At 31.5% G+C, this 27,219-nt stretch overlaps 3 protein-coding genes across 4 annotated transcripts; 2 read left to right on the forward strand and 1 right to left on the reverse strand.

The window, feature by feature from the left end:
* Positions 1-422: 422 nt before the first annotated feature.
* Positions 423-8,920, reverse strand: LOC132752074 (EEF1A lysine methyltransferase 2-like). Of its 2 annotated transcripts, XM_060742350.1 has the most exons (6): positions 8,734-8,920; positions 7,409-7,474; positions 6,439-6,556; positions 4,321-4,428; positions 3,594-3,828; positions 423-561 (listed from the first exon to the last, which is right to left on the reverse strand). In XM_060742350.1, the coding sequence occupies exons 1-6, from the start codon at positions 8,799-8,801 to the stop codon at positions 464-466; spliced, it is 693 nt and encodes a 230-aa protein (XP_060598333.1). In that variant the 5' UTR covers positions 8,802-8,920; the 3' UTR covers positions 423-463. The 2 variants fall into 2 exon arrangements, with proteins under 2 accessions (XP_060598333.1, XP_060598334.1); XM_060742351.1 differs by lacking the exons at positions 7,409-7,474; positions 8,734-8,920 and adding an exon at positions 6,947-7,194.
* On the forward strand, positions 8,910-16,504 carry LOC132752075 (ras-related protein Rab-7a). Its single transcript, XM_060742352.1, has 5 exons — positions 8,910-9,045; positions 11,488-11,566; positions 12,087-12,213; positions 14,312-14,530; positions 15,693-16,504. The coding sequence occupies exons 2-5, from the start codon at positions 11,514-11,516 to the stop codon at positions 15,912-15,914; spliced, it is 621 nt and encodes a 206-aa protein (XP_060598335.1). The 5' UTR covers positions 8,910-9,045; positions 11,488-11,513; the 3' UTR covers positions 15,915-16,504.
* Positions 16,505-23,230: 6,726 nt separating this feature from the next.
* On the forward strand, positions 23,231-25,904 carry LOC132752077 (uncharacterized). The gene is made up of 2 exons (XM_060742353.1): positions 23,231-23,389; positions 24,099-25,904. The coding sequence occupies exons 1-2, from the start codon at positions 23,351-23,353 to the stop codon at positions 24,753-24,755; spliced, it is 696 nt and encodes a 231-aa protein (XP_060598336.1). The 5' UTR covers positions 23,231-23,350; the 3' UTR covers positions 24,756-25,904.
* Positions 25,905-27,219: the final 1,315 nt, after the last annotated feature.

Consider the following 27,219-nt stretch of genomic DNA (forward strand, 5'->3'; position numbering starts at 1 on the left):
TCTCATTATAAGTAATATTTCTGCTTAATGTTTAAATTTCTTTCTGTACTTCAATAGGTTTAAAAGATCAAAGCGAACACAAAATTTTGAAATACAAAATGTCAAACCTGCACTCCGCTCATGGTTAACATTTCTCCCCAAGTACATGTAGTTTCAATTTCCTTCCACTGGTTCAAAAGATACAGACATGTAAATGAAATCAAGACAGACAACCAGGTGCATAACAATATAAACCAGGATTTTTTGGGGCCTGTAACAAAAGATTGCACTTTCAAATTTAATTTTTAGCTTCTCTGACCCAGATATGCAATGGCCCAGAACCATTTTAACAAAGTTAGTAGAGGGTTAAAACGGGTATCTCCTGGGCAAGTTTTATTAAAAATGGCCAGATAGTATGGAAATAAAGACCAAAAAAATGTTCACATTTCAATTGACTTTAATTTTTCAAAATCCTGTTCAAATATTAAGTTTTTAGTTTAAACACTAAGCTGGTAACAGTACTTCCTGTTTGTCCACCAAACTGGAAGGTTCGAAAAGGTATCTGTTTCACAAGTTGGAAATCTGAAATAGAAATTATGCGTAATAAATCATTCAGATTTGCATGGCCATAATTTTTTGATTCTTATTACTGTGCAATTATCTTCTCTCCCAAACCTTGAACTATACCCCTCAAAATACTTCACTGCTCAATCGCATGTGTTAAGTATACAAAAAGCTTTAAAAAAAATCTGTACTTTTAACAACAGGTAAATACTTTTTTCCTCACTAACTTATAGCAATACATGTTGTAACTATAAAACAATAATTTCTTCAAAGTGATATTATATTGTTAACTGTATAAATGATGAAATTTGCCAAATAGACCCCCATTTCATTTTCTGTTACTAGGCTAAAAATCTATAAAAAAAAATAGTTTGTACATCACAAGAAATATTTCTTTAAATATTTATAATGTATCCATCAGAATGTGTCAGTAGCAGATACAAATGTAAAAGACAACAATTTGAAATCTGATGCTAATCGCTTCAGTTACAAAAATGATAATAGTAGACGTGTATAATGTTTTTTCAAAGTAAAATTCTAAGTTCAAAGAGTTCAACTGTCTTAAATCTAATATTGATACCATTTAAAGAAAGTTAAAAACCAACTGGGAGACACCAATTAAAAGATGTTTCATGATAAATATCTAAGCTCTAGCTCTTTGGGGTTTTAAAAAGAAGATTTTTTAAGTTTTTACTATAGACATATAAAGAAAATCAGACCCCGAGGTGGGGCCAATTTAACCCTGGGGCTTTTATTTGAACAAATTTGGTAGACACTCACTAGAAGATGATTCATGCTTAATATCTTAGCTCTAGCTCTATGGGCTATTTAAAAGAAGATTTTTAAGTTTTTACTATAGATATATAAAGAAAATCGGTACCCCCGGGGCGGGATCAATTTTAATCCCAGGGCTTTTATTTGAACAAACTTGGTAGACACTCACCAGAAGATGTTTCATGCTTAATATCTAAGCTCCAACTCTTTGGGTTTTTTTAAAAGAAGATTTTTTAAGTTTTTACTGTATACATATAAGGAAAATCAATGACCCCCGGGTCAGGGCTAAATTTGACCACAGGGCTTTTATTTTAACATACTTGATAGACACTCTCTAGAAGATGTTTCATGCCAAATATTTAAGCCCTAACTCTTTCAGTTTCTTAAAAGATTTTTTAAGTTTTTACTATACTATACATATAAGGAAAATCAATGACCCCCGGGGTGGGGCCAATTTTGACCCCAGGGCTTTTATTTGAACAAAATTGAAAGACACTCACAAGAAGATGTTTCATGCCAAATATCTACCTCTTTGGGTCGTTTAAAAGAAGATATTTTAAGTTTTTACTTTATACATATAAGGAAAAGCAATGACCCCCCTGGGGCGGGGCCAAATTTGACCCCAGGGCTTTTATTTGAACAAAATTGATAGACACTCACAAGAAGATGTTTCATGCCAAATATCTACCTCTTTGGGTTTTTTAAAAGAAGATATTTTAAGTTTTTTTCTTTTGGTTGCCATGGCAATCAGAGTTCTGCATGGAATTAAATTCTTTGAACAATTTTTAAGGGTGACCACCAAAGGACCATTCCTGTGAAGTTTGGATAAAATTGGCTTAGCGGTTTTTGAGGAGATGTCGTTTAAAGTAAAAGTTTACGGACGCCGGAAAAAGCTCACCATGTCAATTTGTGACAGGTGAGCTTAAAACATGCTGCACATCAAAGATGCCGCCAAATGATGTGAACAGTCAATCAGCATTGAAAATCGTTCTCTATTACAGTTGAATATTCGAAGCGCAAATCAGTTTTTTTTCTCCATGTTCTTGGTATGTGCTCGTTGTTTAATAATTAAGTTGCATATTTTTGTGAAAAAGTAGAACCTAATGCATAAATTCACAAAGTAATGCCATGTCTGAAATTCTGAAATGTTTGTCTGTTGCAACAAAGATTGAAACGGTCGAAGCAAAATAAATTGGATAACAAGTAAAATTGAAATGATTGGTATACTAAAAATAAATTCAGGACAATATTTGCCGAGAATATGTCCATTTAAATATTGGTACGAATTGCATAATGTTCGAATGATTTTGAGGACGAACTATTTTGCAGTGATCAACTCTTACTGGCCGTAGCGTTAACCTGGCGGTTGAGGAGAGTAACCGCCTCTCTGATAGTGGGTGTGGTTTAGGCTTTGTATTTTGTAATTTAATGATTCGACAAGTGATATTGATCAAAGTTTTCCTGGTTCCTTCCGCCCTGACAACAAAGACTAAATGCTAGCATACGGAGCATCATATTAAATTTGGCGACAATTTAAGGCGGAGCCAAACTTCAACAGAGGCGAAGCAAATGAAGTGAGTGACACTGCCTCAGTCATTACCTCTCTCAACGGTTAAGTTTTAGAACGATCGACTATAGACTGGCTCATTGGCACGTTATTTATTATGTAGATAAAATTAGATAATGATAAAAAAAGAATATGAAATTCAAACATGGCACTATCACTTCAGTTAAACGTTTATTCTAATCCCTCTTGAAGCTCTGTGACATGTTGTGCATCAGAAAAGCTTTTTTTATTAGAAAATTTGAAAACAGTATGATTTTGTTAAAACAAAAAAAAAATACACAAAATCAAGTCTAAAATTTTCCCCATTGCTGTATGGACAAATGCATATATAATGTGTCTAAGAACATTTTTATGGAAAAGGGAGAAAATTCTGGAAATATTGCTTCTATAGTTATAAACTTTGCTCACATGATGTAATTCATGATAGGGAACATAATTATATTAAAAGTAGATGACTTAAAGATAAATGCACATTACAGTAAAAAAAACATTTTACCCCACCAAAACTTTAATCAGAAATCTGGATGTGGACACCTACGTCAGGATGAGTAAGAAAGCCAAATTTTAAGCCCTTCATATACTCTGCATAGTCAAACTTAAAATGGAATAATAGCATTGAAGATGATAAAATCAAACCTGAAATAATACACATTTTGTAAATATGAAATATAAAAGATATTTATTACTAGTACATATAAATACATTATACCTTCTTTGAAGAAATCTAAGAGTTGATCTTTTGTCCAGTTACAAGATGTTATAGAAAACCAGCTCTCCGGTCTCATGATATCTTTCACTGTTTTCAAGTATTGTTTCCTAGCAACTAAAGAATCTCCTGGCATTAAGCTTATAGCATCATATGTTCCTTTATCTAGAACAAGTTTATATTGTCTTGTTAAACATGTACATGGGTTTAGCCTCTCCTCTGTAATTAAATCACCAGCCTGAAATAAAAGTGATGACGCAATTTTAGCCACTATAGTATCTCAAATACATGCTCTGTACGAAAGAAAAAACTAAAATAAAAATATCTTAAATGAGGTAAAAAAAAATAATAATTGGGTCAATGTCGAGAATTTCATTGAAACATTCATCTCATTAAAGAATGCATTAAGATAAACAATTTGCTATGAAGTTAAGAAGTAAAAATGTTACCAAGAAAATCATAGCTGTAGTCATGGTTTGTGGTCCTTGAGCTACAATTACTCGGATAGATTCAAATGAAAACCTTTATTGGTTTTGGAGATAAAACAGATGCATGCAAAAAAAAAATAATTTTTTGTTAACAAAGGGGAACAATTTAGTAAAATTCAGTGATACAAATGATATAGTTATAGGTCTTGGTTAGGGACTTACAATTATGATATATAGTTTTAAATGAATACCTTTAGTGATTGTTAAATCATGCTAAAACCTTATTTTTCTTTAATAATTACCACAAATTCAATATCCTCAAATCCTTCTGACTTTGCCACAGATTTGGAAAGTGTTATTGCAAGTTCAGAGTAGTCAACTCCAGTCAGGTGTAGGAACCCCCGCTTTCTCTGAAATATTAATGAATTAATTCTAGTTCAATGCCATCTTAAATATAAGTCAACATTTTAAGAACAAAACTCAACACATTATGTTAACAATTTTTTACAAATTTAACTAATTGAAAAATATTTAGTGTTAGATAAATTTTGCAGATTTGAATGTTTCTACAAAATATCATTTTTTCCCCATTCCCGTAATTCTATCCATTTACTAATATTTTTTGATACATTTAATTTATGTGGGTATTATTAAGTTAATGACCATAAACAAAAATGTTAACTAATGCAAATAAGTGGGACATGAGTCACATGACAATAGATCCACTTTTTCTTTGAAAAGAAGCAATAATTTGCTAGTACTTATTTCAAAACAGCTCTCTACTTGAATGTGTGGTGAAAGAATGGCCATAAGAGTGCATTCACAATGTAAAATATATTAATAAATTTATACAAATCTCTACGATTCTTTGTTTGTAAAACATGTATGCCTCCTATCGGCAGCCAATTATTCATGTGGCAAGGTTATTGTAACTGACTTTTGACCTAGGCGCCAAAAAATCAATAGGGGTTATCTACTGGTCATGACTAGTCACCAGGTCATTTTGACCATAAAGGTTATGTGCAGCATTTTACGAAATAATATATGCATAAATTTTATGAATCATGCAGGCCTCTTAATGACAGCCAATTTGTTATATTACATTAGACATTGAAATGTGTATACCAAAAGCATTTTTAGTTTAATAAAAAGATATCAACCAAGCCAACTTGAGTTGTTAAACCGTTTTTTCGTACAAGGTCAATGTGACTTTAACCATTTAATCAAAAGGGGTTACCTACTGGCCAAGACCAATGCACCTGTGAAGTTTTGAAGCTAAAGAGTCCATGAGTTGTTGAGATATTGATCAGAAACCGTTTTTATTTTTAAGGCCAAGGTGATCTTGACCTCTATTGCCTTGACCCCAAAAATCCATTGAGGTCATATTCTGACCAAAAGCAATGCATTTGTGAAGTTGAAGGTCAGGGAATCATGGGTTGTTGAGTTATTGATAGGAAACTGTTTTGACAAAAAATGTCAATGTGACCTTCACCTTTGACCACCAAATCAATTGGGGTCATCTACTAGCGAAGACCAATGCAACTACGCAGTTTTTGGGCCAAGGGCCCATGGGTTGTCAAGATGTTGTTAAGAAAACTGTTTTGACATACTTCATGCCAAGACCAGTTCACCTCAAAGTTGAGGGCCAACAGCCCATGTGTTGTCAAGTTATTGATCGGAAACCGTATTTAGCTACAAGGTCAATGTGACTTTGACCTTTGACACCAAAATCAAAAGGGGTCATCTACTGGCTGAGACCAATGCACCTATGCAGTTTGAAGGCCAAGGGCCCATTTGTTTTTAAGTTATTGATCGGAAACTGTTTTTACCTACAAGGTCAATCTAACCTTTGACCGATTGACTCCCAAAATCAAAAGGTGTCATCTACAGGCCAAGACCAATGCACCTGTGAAGTTTGAAGGTCAAAGTCTCATGAGTTGTTGAGTTATTAATTGGAAACTATTTTGATATTCAAGGTCAATTTGTCCTTGACCTTTGACATAAAGACCCCAAAAACTACAGGAGTCATCTTCTGGTAATGAATAATCCCCATACCAAGTTCCTAGGCCTAAGCGTTCGGAAAACCATTTGGTTTACGGACCGACAGACAAATGCAAAGCAAAATACCCCCACTTCTTTGAAAAGGGGAGGCATAACTTCTAAAGCTAATGCCATTTACTTCTATCAATTAAAAATCCATCCTATTGGACTTTTGAGTTTGTCCAGTAAGGAACACAATAAGCTTAATTACCACCATGAAGAGAAGTTGGCACAAACTTAAAGTAAACAAATTAGTACAAGTACACTTGATAGGATGTCTTGCAGCATGTGACTAAAGATACTATAACTGACCCTAAACTTAATAATGACAAAAAATAGGTTGGATAATTAAGGCAATAGAGACAGTTACAATAACATACAAGTTCTATACACATCATCCCATTCCCTGAACCAAGGTCAATAATGGTATCTTCTTTACATATATCCTCATTATCTTCAAACCAATCAACAACTTTTTCCATTGTCTCCTCGCCAAACCTAAAATTAACAAAAGCTCTGATGAAATGTCAATGGTTGCTATGGAAGTCACTGGTTGCTATGGGAAGCCAATGATTACTGAAGTCACTGGTTCATATATAAAGTCAATGGTATCTAATCACACACCCAACCTATTCTCAAACCTTTCATTCATGGGCTGTTTATCTCCAACTAGAAGTGAATATGATGTCATCAACTTATGTGCATGAAAGCTAAGTTTCTGACAGGCATGTCTGCTGCTATCAAATGAAAACAGTGCATAAGAAAGGATATTTACATTACATATTTTATTACTTAACGTAAATTTCATACAAATTACTATTACCTTTGTACACCCTTAACTAATTGTGAAAATGAATATTGGAAGCAAAATTATCTTAAAGCAGGTACCTGCAATCTGTTGGGTACTTCAATGTCATTTGATATTCATATGACAATCACTTCAATGGCTACACTAAACTAAACTTTTCCCCACAATTTGGCCTTGTATTTGAATGAGCACATTGGCATGCTAAATTCAAAATGTTCTTGAAATTGTAATGATGATAACTAAAATAGACTACTTTGGCTTTTATTTGCTAGTCGCCCATCATTTGTTTTCAGAAAAATGACAACAAGCTTGATGTGATGTCACGTCATAGTATCACGTCTTTTTGGTTTTTTCCAGAAAATCTATTTTTAGAGGGAAAAAAAACAAACAGTATATATACTCTGAAAATCTATTTTTACAAGAAAAAACAGTGAATATACTCTGATATTGACCTGTTATTTTTTACAAAATGTTACTTCGAAACCAATCAAAGAAACTCATTTCAAAGCCATTTATAGATTATATAATAATATTATATATACCAAATTTCACCAACATCTCCAATATCTTCAAAGTTTTCTACCTCTTTCTCATACGCAGAATCCCAACTGAAGCATAAAAAATACAAAGTAACATTCAAATTGCTTAATTATAATTATTAAAAGAGGTTTGTAAATATTTTTTTATAGTACTTCTTCAAAATTATATCATTCAAATAGCTTTTCCCTAAAATTGCATGTTTGCCAATTTTAACACATTTTTGGTCTTTGTAACTGAGTCCACCTGAGTCCACCTAACTGGCTTTCTTGGGTAACTAACCAGTAATTCCCAATTTCCCCGTAAAGTGCCCGACTAGTTATCCAACATGATTTCTGAATCAACAGTGACAGGCAAATGACAAGTAAACTCAATGTTTGAGATACACTAGTGCTGCCTGACAGAGAAATTACGCCTCACTTGAGGATCAAACTAACAACCCCTGAATAACATATCTGATACTGTCATTATGGTGTCAGCCATCCCAAATACAACATAGTATTAAAAAGAAAGAATATAATTATGTTTTTGTTATTACATTTCCCTGGCTTCTAAAGTTTTCTAGCTGAGAAAGGTATTCTACCAAACATACTCAAATCACACTATGTGTATAATTAGCAGTGTAGTGAGTGTACCTCATTAGTTTTAGTATTTTGTGTTGTCTACCCCAGAACTTTCTGACATACTGTGTAATCTGTCAATTATTTGAAGGTACACATGGACAAGAACCTGGGTTCCCGCCAGAATGTACCCTATTTATGGGTACCATGGCCTTGTACAACATAAAGCATTTGTTTTTACATAATAATAGCCTGGGTTTCTGTGATATCAAGGTACTAAACATTTATTTATAAAAATCATTCATAAATGAGATTTTTCTTCTGTTTAGTAAGTGATCCTTTTCTAAAACTGTGTGTCAAAAAATTATCTCAAAAGATCTAATTAAAATGTCATTTCTAAACTATTTACATGCATGTCTGTCATTTAGGCTGATTCAATGGTATTACAGAAATCCCTGAAAATGCAAGTATGAATGGTCAAAATCTTCAAATTGAGTTGTGAAAACTCTGAACTGTTAACTTGCTATAATGAACACAAGTCTGCCAAAGTTGAATAGATCTACTATCAATAGCAAACTGATCCATTATTTAGAATGTAGTATTTCACAAGATCTGTTGATGGTATTCAACTTTGGCAGACTTGATAAAAGTGATTCTGTTTTTCTTGACATGATTCTTATTGACATTCCGTTAACATTTGTGCACGTGCAAATTATCTGTTGATTAAAATACACGTGTTTTTGTGATTGGAATATTATACTATAGATTACTATTCTTTTGTTCCTAGCTCCGATGAATCGAAATCTCTATCAGTGTCAGTTTCCTTTTCAGACGCCATTTCAAAAAAATTAAGCACTTGATAATAGTTTAAATTAACACTCAAAACATTTAGAAATATTTGTTTACAAATTGTGTGTATTGCGATGGCGCTGGTCTGGTTCAAGTAAATCGAGCGTAAATTTAATGATTCATGTTATCAGTTGGAAAACCAGTCACAGTCGTCATTTGATCACATGATCTAGCGCCATTTTGTTCTGAGGGTGGACCTTTTGGTTGAAACTTTGATCTCTCTTGGAAATATTGTAAGTATAGCGCTAACAGTTTGCGAATCTGTATCTATTTTTGTTTGAAAGAATTGATCCTTACATTCTCTATGTTTCCACAATTTTGAAAAATACCATTAATTGATTGTTTTAAAGACATTTTTGTTTTAAAAACGGAAAGGTATAAACGCAAAAACAGTCAGCTGATGTCATATAAGATTATTTTTTGTCGTTTTTTCCTTTCTTTTTCAAATCTGTGAACTATCTGTGTTTGATATCAGTATGAAATAGGATAAATTGGCGTGAATGATGTTTTTGTTACACACTGATTTTTTTCAGCTGTCAAAGTAATTAAAATTTCAGTCAGGCTCACATGATGATCGTTATGTTGAGATTGGGTAAACAAAGCATGTCCTCCTACACAGGTCTCTACTTAATGTCATATCATAATGACTTACAACACTCTAAACTTCTTAAGTTAATGCAAGGAGGGGATACCATAGTTGTGTTATAAATTGTATGATTGATCATTTTTTATTACTTTTTACTATTTTGTGATTTATGTATTATGATGTTATGATGTGATTTGTGGCCATGTGATACAAGTACAGAGGAGATACATTTTGAATCCTGTGTGATGAGATTTTATCCAAGTGTAACTGTAAACAAAATATGCAAAATTAAAGTCACCATGATAGATATCAACAATACTTTATGTTTATTTTTTAAGGATATCCTCAAGGTACTTTATACCTAGTCAAAATATATTGACGTGCCAAAGCTTGATTCTGAGATATTTTCGTTCTGGGGCAGAATCTCGCTTTAACGTCTAAACCAAAAGGAGACCTTTCTGTGGTGAACGTTGATTAGAGGCGAGATATTGCCCAGACACGAAAATAGCACAATATCTCGTCGCGGAGTACAATTAGTTGGACTACTTTGTACCGGGAATGTCCAGATATTACAAACAATACTTACATAAAAAAATTCTTTTGTATGAAAGTGTTTTTCACATTAATTTCATACAAAATATAGCATTTTTGAAGAAAATTCAAAGTTTTATAATAACCCTATTCACATAAATGTGTTTTACATATAAAAACCAGTAATATTGCGAACAATTGGGACCCATCATGATATTTTGAATGTGTGTGCAAATGCTTATCAAATTATTACCATTTTACTGTGTGATAACTGATAAATATTGAATAGAACTTTCGTATCATTAACAGTAATGGACCATTTTCATATGTTTTTAACTTTTTATTGATTGCTTAAAAGTCATTCCTGGTATTAAGTACTTAAAAACAAAAATGGCTGCCACTCATATGAGGTTATTAACAGAACTATCTTTTTGATGTATAGTTAAAATTTCTTTTGGATGATTGTTATTTTCATCAAATAATGGTACCTCCTACAGAAAATAACTATTTTATATAAGATTTTTTTTGTATTATATTATGGTGGGCGTAATAAGGCTTACACTCCCGGTAGATAGTACAACCAGGATACTATCAAAAGAAAATTATTTCAACATTTGGAATTTTTCATTGTAACTTGTAAGTATCAAGTTCTTTGACAAGAAGTAAACCTTATTATTATGGAAGTGTCACAAACTGTACCGAGACTCGAACCTGGGACTCTTGAACTAACAAATCTAGCTTCACTTTTTTAAACAATGACTAAGAACTAGTGAGTACTTTGACATGTAAATTGTTTATCACTTTACATTGTAGACAACATGTAACTTTACAATTTTAAGAAATGAGTGTGTTAGGTAGGTAAGGGATCGTATGGCTTATTCTGATTAACTTTATCTCCTTTATCACTGTTTTCATTTAATAAGCTGTTATTTATTTATTTTTAGGAAGCCTTTAAGTTAATTTTGTTAGCTGATCATAATCAAGTGTTAGTTACAAAAATGTAGGTTTTTTTTCTTCTTTAGTTACAATATTGTCAAATAAAAAATAGCTCACAGCACTTGCCACTGAGGGCCTCATAGAAATATACAGTCCAAGCGAAGCATTGTCGGTAATTAAAGCTCCTTGTCCCGAAAAGCTTCTCCCTAATAATTATTATAAATGGGGAAAATTCACAAAATTTTTAGAACCTGTAAAAGTCACCAAGGTCCTGTAAAATACCAGATTTCTCAGGACCTAGTGTATTGTAATATCATTTCAAGTTTCACTAGGACTGACTATATTGACCAATCAGTAAGCCTGCAAAGATTTAATTGACTGAGGTCAATGGTAGAGGTCCGTTCTATGTTTGGGGCTGACTGGGAGGTTACTATAATGCTATAAGGTCCGAAGTGCTGTGTGCTATTTCATATATTATATCACACTTAATTAGAAGTTCATCGAGTAAGAAATTCATATTTTTTAAGTTACAAAATTTCTAGAAGCAATATACTGAAAACTGTTAATAGTGCATGTAGATTGTTTAATGACTTGCCTGAAATTTGTCATTGTTCTTTTGCAGATTACAAAGATCTGTGACAAAGAAGCATGGCTTCAAGGAAAAAGGTTTTGTTGAAAGTGATTATACTAGGAGACAGTGGGTTAGTAAATCAAACTATCTGTGTTTTAGGTCATACAATAATTACTTTATTAAACTTTTAATGTTTGCAGTAAGTTCATGCTGGGAATTTTTACATTGAAACATCCATTTTAATGAACAGATTTGTGAGCGCATCACTTACAAACATTCAAATTGTCAGTTTACATTTTAGCATTATGTTCAATACATGCAATTGTGTAGAATTAAGATATGATGGATTATAACTATATTATTTCTATATACTAGGTGTATGTGTGTTGATATGAAGGCCGGGGTGGTTGTTTTAATTTTTTTCTTTAAAAATGTGTTGGTTTTTTTTTTAATGAAGAAGGCGTTTGCCAAAGTTACTGTTTCTGAATCCAAAAGTTCAACCGTTGTAATATATGTAGATCAACATAATAAAAACATGACAATACACCAAAAAATATACAAAACTTTTGTGTCCTGTTACCATTATACATTGTATGTATTAAATTGCAACTTACAATGTCCTTTCCTATAGTAACATTTGCATATTTCAGTGTTGGAAAGACATCACTTATGAACCAGTATGTGAATAAGAAGTTCAGTAACCAGTACAAAGCTACGATAGGTGCAGACTTCCTCACCAAGGAGGTGATGGTAGATGATAGACTTGTAACAATGCAGGTATGCCTTTCTAACTTTACATTACTTAACCTTTTACTTCCATGGTTTTCATCGGACTAATGATATATTAAACAGGAGGCTATTCGGATGTTTTGAGGTATGTTAGTAACTTTGCCGAGATCAGATGCTTGCTGTTGTCTGAAATAATGCATTTATTGACACCTGTTGTCCTTTTCTAACCGTCAGTAGTGCTGGAAAGTGTGTAGCTGTGTCAGTGTAATTTAAATCATCACAATTGTGCTATAAATTTTGTACATTTCTTTCATGTAGTACTACATAATAATTAATAAGTTGAAAATAAACTATCTTTAAGGATATGACTACATGTCAGATGAGTAGGTCCTTAATTGCAACATGATTAAGGTCACATGTTGAAGCTTAATCTATATATAATAGATATCATTTTTACAGATAGCTGATCACACATTCAAGTAGATTAGCTCTAAATCCCCATTAATTTGTCAAACCTGTAATTGGAGTAATCCTTGAAAATAACTAATTTCAACATGAATTTTAGGCAAAATATGACAATATGTCATGTGCTAGACCAAGGTCCACCCAGTATCTCTGACTCAGAAATCAGTCAAAGGATGGACAAAAAATATCATCAAACTTTATTACCAACCTTCCCACTTATAAAGATTTGATCACTGAGAGCTACTCACTTGCATTGTTTTAAAACAAAATAAATGAACATTATGGGTTTTTTTTCAATGGGGTTTTAAAGATAATGCGTAGACTATGCAGGAAGTTAATTTTTTAATTGAATGAGCTCCTTCCTGGTTTAAAATACTTGTCCATGCCGTCACTGCAGAAACAAATTTGTATAATAGTTCAAAATTTGTATAATGACAGATATGTTTTTTCTCTCTGTTTTACTGTTTTTTTTACTGTTTTATAAATGAATACTTCAAAATTAGATGCACTTCAATAAAATCCACTACATGTGCGAGGATTTATAAAGAAAGTTGATCTGCTAAAATATTATTTGAAAAAAGTTAAATCTTTAATGGTTGCTTTTGTTGAAGCAGTTTTAGTTATAGATCTCAATGCACAAATTTTAAAGTGTATAAGCAAGCATGCCTGTATTTTCTGTACAAAAGCAGTACATGCATTTTTCATATGAACTACAAATGTTTGATTTTTCAAATGATCGATAGTATCTGATCATGTAGATGCTTTAACTGGCAGGGCTTTTTTTCACAGGTTGGTGAAGCAGCCCTGCCCTTAATTTTGGGGGAAAAATTCATGGTATATTTTGCAAAAGGGGAAGAAAAAACTTGATGTAAATCCAATTTTTGGGGAAAACTGCATGATTTTAAAGAATTTTTCTTTGGGGAAGCAGCCCTATACCGGCCCCTGCCATAGAAGGAAAAAAGCCCTGACTGGACACATTTTAAGTACCAGAAGTCTAGAGAGTTTTTGTTTTGAATCACTTTCACCTACGTGTTGTCAAAACGGTTCTTTAAAAACATTGGGCTTCATACCCTTGCACACATGCAGAAAAATACTCCAATATGAGGCCCATATAAGGGTTCTCCAATAATACCACCTATATACCAGTAAGTGGATGGTATGATGGATACTTACTTTATATATTCATGAGCAAGCTTTTTAAAAAACTGTTTTTGAATAACTGATTGATTTTTGTGTAGGAACTGCTTTCATGCCACATTTACATGGTCTTATTGTTGAAAGTATTTTGTAAGAAAATCAGGTTATGATTAATGTTTGTTTTTTAATTAGTGAGAGTTTTGATGGTCTTTGCATACTTAATAATTAAGTTTCAACAGGTGATCTATAATTTTAGTGCCAGAAATAGCCATGGTTGTAGGTATTGGTCTATCATATTTCTTTTTATTTTGTCTTCACATTTTGTTCTTTTTGATATTTACTAAAATAGCAAATGTTATATATGTGCATATTGAAATAATGTTTTTAATAATGACACATTCACTATTTTCCAGTGTACATTATATCATGAAAAGACATAAAAACAGAATAGTCCTGTGTCATTCATTCAAGTGTTGATTAATTATTAATTAACTGTCTTTCATAGAGGCATACTTTCAATGATACAATAATTTTGTTATTTCAGATATGGGATACTGCAGGACAAGAAAGATTTCAGAGTTTAGGAGTGGCATTTTACCGTGGAGCAGATTGTTGTGTACTTGTGTTTGATGTGACAATGCCAAACACATTCAAGTCCCTTGACAGCTGGAGAGATGAGTTTTTGATACAGGCCAGTCCCAGGGATCCTGAAAACTTCCCGTTTGTTGTCATAGGAAACAAAATTGATTTGGAAAATAGGGCGGTATGTTGATTCTATAATTTGTCACCATTTGGATTATTTTTTGCTCAACTATTTAAAGGAAAGCTCTTGTACTCACCTTGGCATTTGTTTCCCACTTTGATTAAGTTTTTGTGTGCTAGTTGGTATCTTCAAAAATACTGAAGGAGAAAGATTTACAAATGTCTTTTAGTAACTTTCTCAAATTTGTTTTTATGCTAAGAAAGCTAAAAAAAATAATTTATACCAGAATGAAAACTGGATGTAAAATATGTCTTTTACAGCTAACTTGTCTTGGTTTTATACAAACTGACAATATCTTTACAATAATGTTGTTAAAGCTACATTAAATAAATTTCTTAAAAACAGAAATAGCGACATTTCATTAGTTAATTTGGTTTCATATCGACTCCAGATCTTATAATTGTGTCAAGGCAACCAAAATGAGTTTTATAAGCATAAACATCTGCGACCTCATTGTGGCAAAATCGAAATTTACATGAGAAACTCCGCCTTCGGGTCATCCGTACACAAATATTAAATCAACAAACATGTTTATAAGTAGCAGTCCTAATATAACGGTATATTTACACTTCGTAATGGTTGTTTTCATACAAATTTAATATTTTTATGAGATGATTACCCTTTCCTAAACGCCATGCCAAGTGCACCATGAAGCTAAAACAGTTAAAGTGTGTATGCACATGAAAATCTCGTAGTTGCTGTGTTCTGTATAGCAACTATAACACTGTGACGTAGCACTTACATGAACTGATTATAGTCTTCATTTGCATGTTAAAATTCGTATACGAACTTTAGTGTTACCGTGGGGTTTTCCGTTTAAAATCGTAATTTATGAACAAAATTTGATGAGATTTACAACAATACTGTTAAAAAGGTTAATAAAACAGTAAAATGCTTGGTTATTAGGACGACCGCAAAATATTTTTACATATTTATTTAATGTAACTTTAATAGTAGGGCAATTTTAGGCAAAAATAGAAAAGAGATGAATTGATTCCAGCAAAGGAAAAGAAAATAATAAAACATTCAATGTTACAGTAACAGCTTTATAAACGTATTAGTAATGTTAGGGGTTTCATAGTGAGTTCTTCCATTCTGTGAGACCCGATTTATTTCTTACATGTTGCTTAATTAATGTTAGTACTAATTGAATATATAACAGGTATCAGCAAAGAGAGCACAAGGTTGGTGTCATTCAAAGGGAGATATACCATACTTTGAGACCAGTGCAAAAGAAGCTATCAACGTGGAACAAGCTTTCCAAACTGTTGCCAAGAATGCGCTTTCCCAAGAAACCGAAGTAGAGCTGTACAACGAGTTTCCTGACCAGATAAAATTGAACAATGATCAGGGAAAACAAAATCAAGGAGGCTGTGGGTGTTGATAGGAATACCAAGGACTGTGTTATATCTTCTTTTTTTTCAAACCAGTATGCTCTATAAGACTTTATTTTAACAAAAAGTAGTTCAGATGGCACTGGAAAAATGCCAAATATTTCTTTTAAACATTCACTAAGGATTGAAGTATGAAGCCGTAACTGTTAATTGATAGTGTTGTTGTTGAAATTAAAGTTTGTAGCCATCTTAGAATGTACGATATTTGGTTGTTTATAATATTAAGAACTGAATTTGTGCAGAAAATCATTTATTATAAGAATAAAACAGATGTGCTGTCTCGGTAAAAGGTAAATAGATTTAAGCATTACTTATACATATTTCTTTTAAAGGATTAGACTTATTTACAGACATATAAGAGAGAGCGTTATATTGGAGATATTTTATAGCGAAAAACAAGTCGATTTTTTTTTTCTTGACATATTTTGTAATATTCATCTAGAGTCATTGGCAGATTTATCTGTATATTTGTGTGAAGTCCTATATGTTTATAGAAATAAAAGTCAAAGATATTTATTGTCCATAATTAACCATTCAAATACTAATATGTGAAATTCATTTTTGTATTCCTTTTTTTTTCCAGAAAAGTGGTAATGTTGTGTAATTAATTTTTTAACTTTTTTTTTCAAAATTCAAAGAACAGGGTGAGTTTGCTGGAAAAAAGTAATGGATGCTTTATGAAGACCAATTTGTAGGTCAAGGTCTTAGTTGTCAACAAAAAAGAAAGATTAATTTTTACCCTTTTACTCATTTTATATTGTCCTCAGTAAAGATTGGGGCACTTCATATTATGTTTGCATTATGTATAGTGAGAGACAGAGAGAGTATGTGGAAATCAGCATGGTGCAATATGTATATACTTGTAATATCTAAGATTTATTTTTTCCAGACTATTGCTATTCATACTTGTTTAAGCACCAAACAGCACATTTGAAAAATGTTGTTTTATAATGAAAATGAACTGTATAATTGATAATAGTAAATCTAGGGCCTTTTACAACACAGGGCAATTTAGTCCTAATTGACATAGCCATTTGTTAAATTGGTAAGCAATTTGTGCTGAACTTAAAATAAATTGATCGTTTAATTTGTGAGCATGTATTATGTAATATATTTGTATAGGCTGGCGGCCTGATTATACGATAAACTTTTGAATTTGAGCATATAAATACTGGCATGTAAGAGAGTTTTACATTCAGTAATTGGCTTGATGAACAGTTTATTCTGTAAATTTTTGAATTTATGAGCATTCTGTAAAGAACTGATGATCAAAGTACAACAATTTTTACTGCAGTGGACAATTTTATACTGAATCAGTAATAAATTGTATTCAACAGGTTGGTGTTCAATTATTATTTTTTCATGAGTTATTACCGAAAAAAAAAGGAACAAAGAAACAATTAGTTTAGAGCAAACAGTTTTTTCAACATAAATTATGTACCCTGCTCATGCTCTATGTAAGATGAAATGTATATCTGTGAAGACAATACAAAATGACCAAAATCATGCAATACTCGTAGTGTATGACTGTGAATGATAGAATACATGAAAATATTGGTTTTCTTATTTAATAAATATTGTTGTTATTGCACGTTTTTTGTATGAATGACATTTTTTTGTGTAGGCTTTTTAATGTATGTAATAAAAATCATGTTTTTCTTTAATATATGATTAGATCATGTTTCTTTAGAATACAGCTAAATCATGTTTATTGGCTCAGAATGGTACTGATGAATTTTAAGGCTTTGTGGAGTGAAGAAAAAACACACAGGATAATTTACAATTAAAGTTCAGAAGAAGGCAGAGTCTTAGCTCCAATACTGAAATGTTAAATTGTTGGAATGCTATTATAAATGTAAAGAATCGTATTTTAACATGTCAATACATACAAATATTTTCCGTATAGAGTAGAGGCTTGCAATATCATAGTATCGATAATGCTGTAATGCTGAGCATCAAGTTGCTGAAATGTAAGTTGTATCAAAACAATTTTTATTCTGTGTATACTTGTTGATAATTTTTGATATTGTAACTTATGAATGGTTATTGAATGAGAAATAACAGATTTGAGCCGCATCACGACAAAACCAACATAATGGGTTTGCGACCAGCATGGATCCAGACCAGCCTGTGCATTCGCGCAGTCTGATCAGGATCCATGCTGTTCGCTATCAGTTTCTCTACTTGTAATAGGGTTTGTAAGCGAACAGCATGGATCCTGATCAGACTGCACGGATGCGCAGGCTGGACTGGATCCATGCTGGTTGCAAACACACTTTGTTGGTTTTGTCATGACGCGGCTCATTTACACTTTGGTTTAATTTTTTTTTTTCCAAACTAAAAGTTTATTGTTTTAGCTATTTTAGGTTAATATCAGAGTGTATGTTATTTTGATTTTGAAATGTGACTTGTATAAATTATTTTATTTTCATACACCTATGTTTTGATTTTGATGTTTCTATTTAAGATTTAGGTCTGGATTTTTTTGGATTGTTTGGTTTTTTTTTTCAGAAATGTTACCCAATACAGATGAACTAATATGTTTTATTAATTGTCTTCTTTAACTTGAGTCAATTATTTTTTGTTGCTTTAAAAAAATTTGTCTTTTGTTTGGTTGGTTGTTAAGAACTTTTAATGAAAAACAGACCCCTTGAAAACATTAAAATTGTTTTTTGTGTTAAAATTATCAAAAAACCAAATAAAGGCAAAAAGAAAGATCAAAAGTGTTGATAAATAAAAGTTTTACATGGATTATAAAAGATAATATGCTTGTTTTGAAAATTTTACCCCGTTATTTAATGTGCTGTGAAAAATTTGTACTTTATATCAGACACCCCTTTTCACTTTCTAGAACACACAGATTTGCTCATTAAAACATGCTTCAGTAAAGTAATAGACTAACAAACCTTCATCATGCTGTGATTGTTTTCTGTTCTTGTAGATTTCTTCACATTTTTATGTTCCAACAATGTACCAGTGACACTTAATATAAAGATATTTTAAAAGTATGAAAATGTTTAGAAGAAAGCCTGTGACAAGCTGAAAATTTGATTTATGTACATTTTTTTGTTGAAAATGTTCATCATAATTTGATATACATGTAAAAAATGTAAAATAAAGATTATAACTTACTTTCTGGTGTACTAGTTCCCTTATTTGATTATCAACAATTTTGATAGTTAATTAATAAAAAAGAAATACACACAGATTCGGAACAAGAGCTGTTACTGTAAAATGACATTCTCTCCGAAATGCAATGTTCGTTTTCATCCATATTGGCGTTACACGCTCCAGCAAGAGGCAAATAGGTAAAGCAGCAAGTATAGAAGGAAAACAGTACGGTAAATGATTCCCTCCACGAGATTTCTCTGTTTATAAATGTTGAAGACGTTGCCACATAGATGAGGATAAATGCTACAAACAAACAATATGTAAGAATCTTCAAAAATTACAAAATCGTAAGCACAAATGAAACGTGTATGATGACAATCATTTCAGAATAACATCTAAATAATTATGATGGCTCACAGTTTTTCATTTGGCATGTTGGTCCTTTAATAACATTATTTAAGTTATATGTGTCACATATTTGAGTGAGGGGTTTACATTTGTCAGGTTTAAGTCATAGTTCAAGTCACCTATTGTTAAAATATGGTCATAGTTTAAGAATAATTTGTCTAAAGAAACAGTAATATTTTCAATAAAAACATTATCTTTTGTATTTGGGGGTTTGTAAATAGCTAAAATACCCCATTTTCGTTTTGCCATACAAAGCTCAAAACACATTGATTCTAAAGACTCACATTCAAATTCTTTCCTCCTTCTAAAAGGTAGGTTATCTCTTACATATATCAAAATCCCACCACCATGTTTGTTTCTATCTTTTCTCTCCATCTTATAACCTGGAAAATTATAAATATTATTATTGTACGAGTTATCAAGTTTAGTAGTATTAACATATCAACAAGCTTTTCTGATAAAATATCATTTATTTCTGTAAATTTGTTCTTCTCACTATTAATATTTAGATGTGAAATAAGAGGTCTTTTTGAATTCGCTTTTCTGAGGTTTTTGAGTTCATTCAAGTGATCTACATCTGTGTTTGTTGAGGTATTCATGTCATCTTGGAACGAGTGGTTATTATGTTCTTCATCGGGGTTTTGTTCAGAGACACAAGAAAAAGTTGAGTTAAAGCTGAGATCTCCTTGCTGGAATATAAGACTGTCATTAATGTTATTCATATTAAAACAGGTAGAAGTTTCATGATTTATAGGTTGTTCAAGGTTCAATGTAGGTTCGATGTTTGTGTTCTGCTCACTTATATTTGGTTCAGTAAATCCATTTATACAATTTGTATCTTGTTTGTAAGCTGAATGTGTACATTTCTGGTTTATTGATACATCATTACATGTTTTACATAGCCATGCGTCGTCTAGGTTGCCAAGTAGTATGTACTTTGCTGGTGTCACATTCCCACATTTTATATGAATCCAGAATTCACATGATTCACATTGCAAGGCTCGATGGTTTTTAGCCACTGGTTTTGCACAGACACCGCATGGAAATTTTGTAGGTCCTGGGTTGGTTGCGATATCACCGGCTAGAATTATTAGTAAAAGTCTATGGCATTTTTGTGGTTGTAAAGCTTGAGCCAGACGGCTCCTACGGTCTCTAGTGTGGTAGAAAATTGACTCCAGAGGACTGATCTGTATTTCTTTTGCAAAAGTAAATTGGTTCGATTTGCATTTGTGAGGATATCTGTCTTCAGAGAATATATCACGGTTATAGGTTGTGTGGTTTACCTGATTACTTGATTGGATTGATTGTTCATTCGCTATGAGGCCACCCAGGTCTGGAATAGCCTCCCGAATGAACTAAGAACAGAAACTGATTACGGTGAATTTCGGAGGCTTATCCAAACCTGGAGTGGCTTCAAATGCAAATGTTCTATGTGTGCCTAAGTGTTATGTTTTTTGTTGAGTTTTGAAATGTGAATCAAGTGAATCTGCATGCTTCTTTTGTTTCTTCTTTTGTTTTTTCTGTATTCTTGTCTGCCATAAAGAAATGCTGTATAAGGCCTGTTTTTCATGTAATTATCATGTAATGCTTTTCATGTGCTTCTTGTGTGTATATTTGTATAGTCATTTGTCAGTGCATGTTAGTGTTTGTATGTGTGGCAGCTGCTGATCAGCTTTTCATATATCCCATTAAGGGGACAATAGCTTCTTAAAGTCTATTTTTTACCTTTTTATTTCTACTTTTATTTTATTTTGGTTCTAATTAATTAATTAATTAACTTAGACCATGAATTTATCTAGGCCAGCTCAGATCAGCAACTGTTACACAAACATTTCAAGTTTTATTATGATACTTGTACATGTTTTAGTTACACCCATATTTTCATGATTGAGTATATATCACATGCTGCTACTGATATATGCTCAAGCATCATACTGGAAAATTGGGTCAACTATATTAAAATAAAATAAAATTGAATCATTTACTTTAATTTATTTTAAAAATTCTAATTCTATTTCTGATTTTAGGGTTGTGTACATAAATAGAATTCTTGTATGATGTAATTTTATGTGATGTTTGATTGTAGTGTTATATTTGCTTTTAATCATTTAATGCTTTCTTACCCATATTTATATGTGCTGATAAATCTTAACTGTTTACAGAGTTTTTCATAAATGTACATTGATCTTCTTAATACTTTTATATATTTTCTTTTATACAGATTGTTTGTTTGAATTGTTAAAGGATAGTCAGTTATGTCGGAAAATAGCTTATATAGCTAATGTTTATATGTTTTTATGAAACCGACAATAAATAAAGATTATCTTATCTTATCTTATCTAGTAAAGTTTCTTACAAATGGTCAAGTGGTTGTTGAGTTAAGATTGTATTGGACAGTGCTAATGCAATTACTATATGCCTTCCTTCCGGAGAGGAAGTGGTTAGGGTTGTTAGTTTGGAATCACTTTCCATGCTAAACATTCTTCTAAATGAATTGGCCACCAAACTTGCTAAATGAAATGCGAGTCCCATAAACAGTAAATAGAGGTACAAAGGTGGACTCTCTTCATGTAAAGCTAGAAAGCATGAACTTAGCAGTGTCCCTACCATTGTTTATAAATATGGTGATAGAGAAGGTATTTTCACATAAGGATTCAAAGTGATGATCAGACTTGTCTGAGACATCGGGATAATTTTTGGGCAAAAAATAACGATTTTCTTGCTTTTACATATATAATGATGTTTATATCAGAAGGATGTTGGTTTGAAGACAAAACAAAGGAAGTTAAGTCATATGAAAGTAGTCGACAATCTCAGTGCATGTATTTTCTGGGCACAATAATAATTTAATACGTATAGATATTTAGTGCCTTTGCAATTGTAAAATTTCCGCAATCTGATTAAAATCAGCTCCCAAATAACGCTATAACAGCGAGCTTTTACAATTTTGAAAGCGATACGGTTTCTTATTTTAACTGCCGGAAAACCAATGCTGAGCAGGTAATTTTCACGACATAACGTTGTTCATATAGCCGACAGGTAAACTGGCAAAATAATCTTGCTCATTAAAAATTGAGTCTATTATTTCCAGTTAAATTATGTCAAATTACTTCAAACATTTTTTTTCTAACAAAATCAACTTTTTTTACTACCGCGGACAGCGAAATTTTGATAATGCGTCTAATGCCTATCTGTAAAAACAGGCTTGATTGCATCGCTAAAAAAAGCTTTCTCGGAAAATCCGAATGATAATGAAGACAAAACATATACGGTGGTTATCAGATATACATGTTCTGAAATTTAGTCAGTTTTAGAATTTCCACATTTTAACCGCGAATGACCATGACAACCACCATAAACTACATAACATTTATTTCCATTATTTCTTTACCTTTTAATAGTTGAAGTTAAATCGCATCATATGATTCATATCAATTGTGAATATGGAAATGTAAAAATATAACGATCACATTTGCATAATATTTCTAATGTGTTTTTGCCTTTTTTTTGATCTATTCAGTTTTGTCACAAGTTAGTTTGTTACGTTTTAATCAAACATTCTATTTGCTTATTAAATACATGTACATGTACTATCATGCCCTTGCATCAATGTACGCTTAAGTATCATTGATATAAAAAAAAACTTTTTATTTTTTTATTTGACCTTTTAAAATCTTTCAAATAGCTGTTAAATAAAACAATATATTCACATAGGGTATCTATCAATATTTTTTAACATCTATTTAAAAAAGATGCGCCTATGAGCATAAATTACTGCGTTCTTATGGAAGATATCACTCGTTCACCGAGTTCATGGCCTTTACACCAGTCAACTAGAACATACGAGTTATTATCTATCTGTAGATGTTATAGTGTTATAGTACTATACACAATTTGGCATAGAAAGATGATTTCGGAAACCTTAACACTGGAGAAAGTTATACAGGTAATTGTTTTTTTTTCTTAACTCTTGAATTCTTGTATTTTCTGTTGCAAATCTGGAGAAATTCCTATATAAACATCAATTGTCTTATTAACAAGAAAATGTAAGTTGCTGCTTCATCCTCAACGGAATTTATTTATTTATTATTTATGTGGAAAAATGTATTTTTTGTTTTAACTGTAATTGATCACTTGACAAGTATATGTGTGTTGGTACATGTAATATGTATGACAAAAAGTGTACTATTTACGGCACTACATGTCTGTCTGTCTGTCTTAATTAGATCTATATATGCAAGGCTTTCCCAAGAATGACAAGGAATTCATTAAAATTATGAGCAAATGTAGATATTACGTTATGAGTCTTTAAGAAAATTAAGGCCGGTAATGTGAAAGTAAACGGAATAAAGAAGGCCTTAATAATGTATGTGCTAATTATTATTTTATATATTGATCTTTACTTCATTGTCTTTTTGGTGCAGTTTCAGCAGATTTATGTATATCATTTTTCAATTTTCGATATTACAAGTAGAATTTCGAATTATATGCGCAAGATTTTTTTATTTAAACAAGTCGAGTCCTGCAAATGCACTTAAATTAGTTTACACTTGTTGATAACGTTGAACTCTTACTAAAATATAGAGTACCATTATTTAATCCAAATATAACCCTTACACTGGGATTTATGACTTAAATGTGTACATATATTACAGGCTTTCGACAAGGTAAAGGCTGAATTCGAATTCGATAAAGGGAGATTAGCTGTTATAACCACAGATAGGTATGAAGCTACGTACAATATCATGGGTTATCATTTTACCCCTGACGAACCTCTCAGTAAAGCATTTGGTGTGACATGGGTAAAAGACTTTGAAGATATGGTGAATGGTATACTGAAACAGAACATATCGATTTGCATGATATCTAGGGACACAGATGAAGTGATGGGGGTACGTGTAATGTCGACCATGAGGAGGACGGACCCGCCTCTTGACTTGTCCTCAATGAAATATGAATCATTACGAGATCTGTTCGAGTTTTTGCACCAAAAAGACAATGAAGTAAAGTTTTTTGATAGGTACAGTGTTGATGAGTGTGTACATTTTAATACTTTAGGTGTTCATAAAAACTTCCGTCGGATGGGACTTGGAGGTCGACTGATTGGAGCGGCTGTGGCTTTGAGCAGGGAGTTAGGTTTCAAAGCAATCACTGGTGAAGGAACCTCTAACTTCTCACAGAGGATATATGAGAAAGAAGGATTTGAAACTCTTGCTATATTACCATATGACACTTACATGTATAAAGGTCAACCAATCATAAACGCAACTGGTGAACATAAGATGACAAAAATTTATGGTTTAAAGTTATAAAACATGCAATTGATTCAATGCATTAAGATTTGTATACGAGAATAAAACATATTATAAGAACAAGCACAGACTTTCGGAACGAAGTCTCCTCAGAAACACCAAAACTGTACAGGGATGATCAGCACAATGTATTGTTGTGCATCTCATCAATATTTTTCGATTTAATGATTTTTCAGAGTTATAGCCCTTTAATGATTTTAATTTTTAAAATTTGTCCGTACTTATATCACTGATACAATTTCAATGAATCTTTACACGATTGATCGATAGCTCAAGTACTCGAGCATATTGCATTGGTTTTCCGGTTGAAGGATTTTTAGCCAAGTTATGGCCCTTGACTAAAAAAACATGTTTTGTCCTAGCTGTTGATGACTATTTGTGTCTCCTGCTACACAGTAGCTATAACATGCAATTGGCTATCATAAGGCGACTATGTGATCACTGATCGTCCTTGTTTCTTAACAGCAAGTTATTTACAAAAATGAATTGCAAGAGATATTTAGTTATTGTTTCCAGAGTGATTTCATAATCATATTAATTAACATGAAAACTAGTCACGAATTTAAATTATTGTTGGGTTTTATTTTATTCAAAAAACGAAAATATATGATTGTATGCTGATTTTTTTAAATTAAATCTATAAATAAAATGATAACATATATGTTTATGTGTACTTAAAGAGACAAGTGATTTCAATTTGTCAAATATATAGAGGATATTCATGTTTTTTCCTTAAATACACGATTTATTTTCATCGAGTGGTATGGAAATATATAAAAAGTTCATTAGTGACTCATACCACAAGATAAAAATAAATCCTGTATTTATTTAAAGAACTTTAATTTTCTGTTTTGGCATAACAATTTGAAAGAAATTCTTTAAAATTGTGTGTATGGAATGTAGTCCGGCAAGAGATAAGTGAAAATACGTTTCACTACAGTGAAAAATAAAGTTTTACAGTGAAAAAAAAAAAAAAAACAAAAAAAAAAAAAAAAAAAAACGGGAAAAATAATACGCATTTTGTTTCACCAATATTTCATTTAAATTTCTAGAATACGTATTTGATATTTTCTGTATAGCAAAGATTAAAAAAAACAAAACAAGAGAGGAGACTCATGAGTTTTATAGCTTTCTACCCAATCCCAAAATGTACTTTGTAAATATTGTTCATTTGTTAAATGTTTTGTTGAATATGTTGAATAAATATGTTTAAACCAAAACAAAACAACAACAACAAAAATAAAAAAAAACAAAAAAAAAAAAACAAAAAAAAAACAAAAAAAACAATTACTCGTACATTGATAAAATATTTCAATATGGACAGTCTAAAACTATTTTTGATATAATACGTTTATAAATGCGCGTGTTATCCGATCGAAAATTTTAGGTTCTTACTATTTCGTATAAAAACATACCCCAATAACCAGAAATATCATATGTCAGCCATTTCTATGTTATTGGAATTGTCACATGAAATTCACATTGAGAATCCACCTCAGAAGTTCAAAGGACATTAACCGAGATCTCAAACGCCGTTGTCAGAAATATCAACTGATACAGGAACTACAGAATTCACAAAGAGAGCGATTATTTTTACTTATTTAAAAGTAATGACAATATATTCAAGATTTTATTCCAAATACATGTGGGTATTATACCCATGAGCACACAGCATATATACAAACATACATAAAGAAACATAATATCAAGGTCATTAAACATATATAACATATATTAAACTTATTATATTTACTGTATATTTGAGTCATAAGTTTGCTTTAATATGAACAGAATAACATATTACAGTAAGGTTTAAATGAAGCACAGGTTTTGCATAATGATATCAATAAAGTAACATTACATTTACCTTCCTAGGTACTATAATTTACAAAAATTCAACATTTGTTCTTAATTCAAACATTTTAAAGATAAACATAGATAATTTTCTTATAACATTTTCATTTTGAGATGTTAACAATTCAATAAATTTTGGTATATTTGGGTTTTTTTTCAATAATATTTATCTATGAGCTGTTTTCTCAAAACATTGTATTGTGGACATTCTAATAATACATGAAATTCATCTTCTACAGTCTTGTAGTTTTAAGCAAATATTACATTTTCTTTCATTATAAGGAATTGCTTCAGGTTTATGCCATCTACCAGTTTCTACTTTTAATCTATACTAAGAAGTCCTGAAACGTGATAAAGATTTCCTAAATTTTTCAATATTAATCATTGACAGATATGACTTAAAACCAAAATCACAAAATAATACATAACTTCTTGCTCTTGATGAATCTCTTAAAGTTGCATACCAATTTTGTATAAATGTATCTGTTAATCTTTGTTTTACTACTGCTAAAAATAAATTTATATCACCAACGCCCTGATTAATCCATACTTCATTGAAACCTAAAGATTGTAACAAAATCATAACAAACTTAGCCCAGGACTTTGAATT

This window comes from Ruditapes philippinarum, unplaced genomic scaffold (genome assembly GCF_026571515.1).
Source record: "Ruditapes philippinarum isolate M1 unplaced genomic scaffold, ASM2657151v2 ctg1620_1_1_1_1, whole genome shotgun sequence".
Lineage (NCBI taxonomy): Eukaryota > Metazoa > Mollusca > Bivalvia > Venerida > Veneridae > Ruditapes > Ruditapes philippinarum.

What these genes read in the sequence shown, in the direction of transcription:
- LOC132752074 (XM_060742350.1), bottom strand. Translation starts at nt 8,801, where the DNA reads ATGGCGTCTGAAAAGGAAACTGACACTGATAGAGATTTCGATTCATCG. An exon ending in TTGAGGATATTGAATTTGTG is followed by an intron (nt 3,829 to 4,320) that starts GTAATTATTAAA and finishes CTTTTATTTCAG; the next exon opens with GCTGGTGATTTAATTACAGA. An exon ending in CTTAGATTTCTTCAAAGAAG is followed by an intron (nt 562 to 3,593) that starts GTATAATGTATT and finishes TTTCTATTTCAG; the next exon opens with ATTTCCAACTTGTGAAACAG.
- LOC132752075 (XM_060742352.1), top strand. Translation starts at nt 11,514, where the DNA reads ATGGCTTCAAGGAAAAAGGTTTTGTTGAAAGTGATTATACTAGGAGAC. An exon ending in ATAGACTTGTAACAATGCAG is followed by an intron (nt 12,214 to 14,311) that starts GTATGCCTTTCT and finishes TTGTTATTTCAG; the next exon opens with ATATGGGATACTGCAGGACA. An exon ending in TTGATTTGGAAAATAGGGCG is followed by an intron (nt 14,531 to 15,692) that starts GTATGTTGATTC and finishes AATATATAACAG; the next exon opens with GTATCAGCAAAGAGAGCACA.
- LOC132752077 (XM_060742353.1), top strand. Translation starts at nt 23,351, where the DNA reads ATGATTTCGGAAACCTTAACACTGGAGAAAGTTATACAG. An exon ending in CACTGGAGAAAGTTATACAG is followed by an intron (nt 23,390 to 24,098) that starts GTAATTGTTTTT and finishes CATATATTACAG; the next exon opens with GCTTTCGACAAGGTAAAGGC.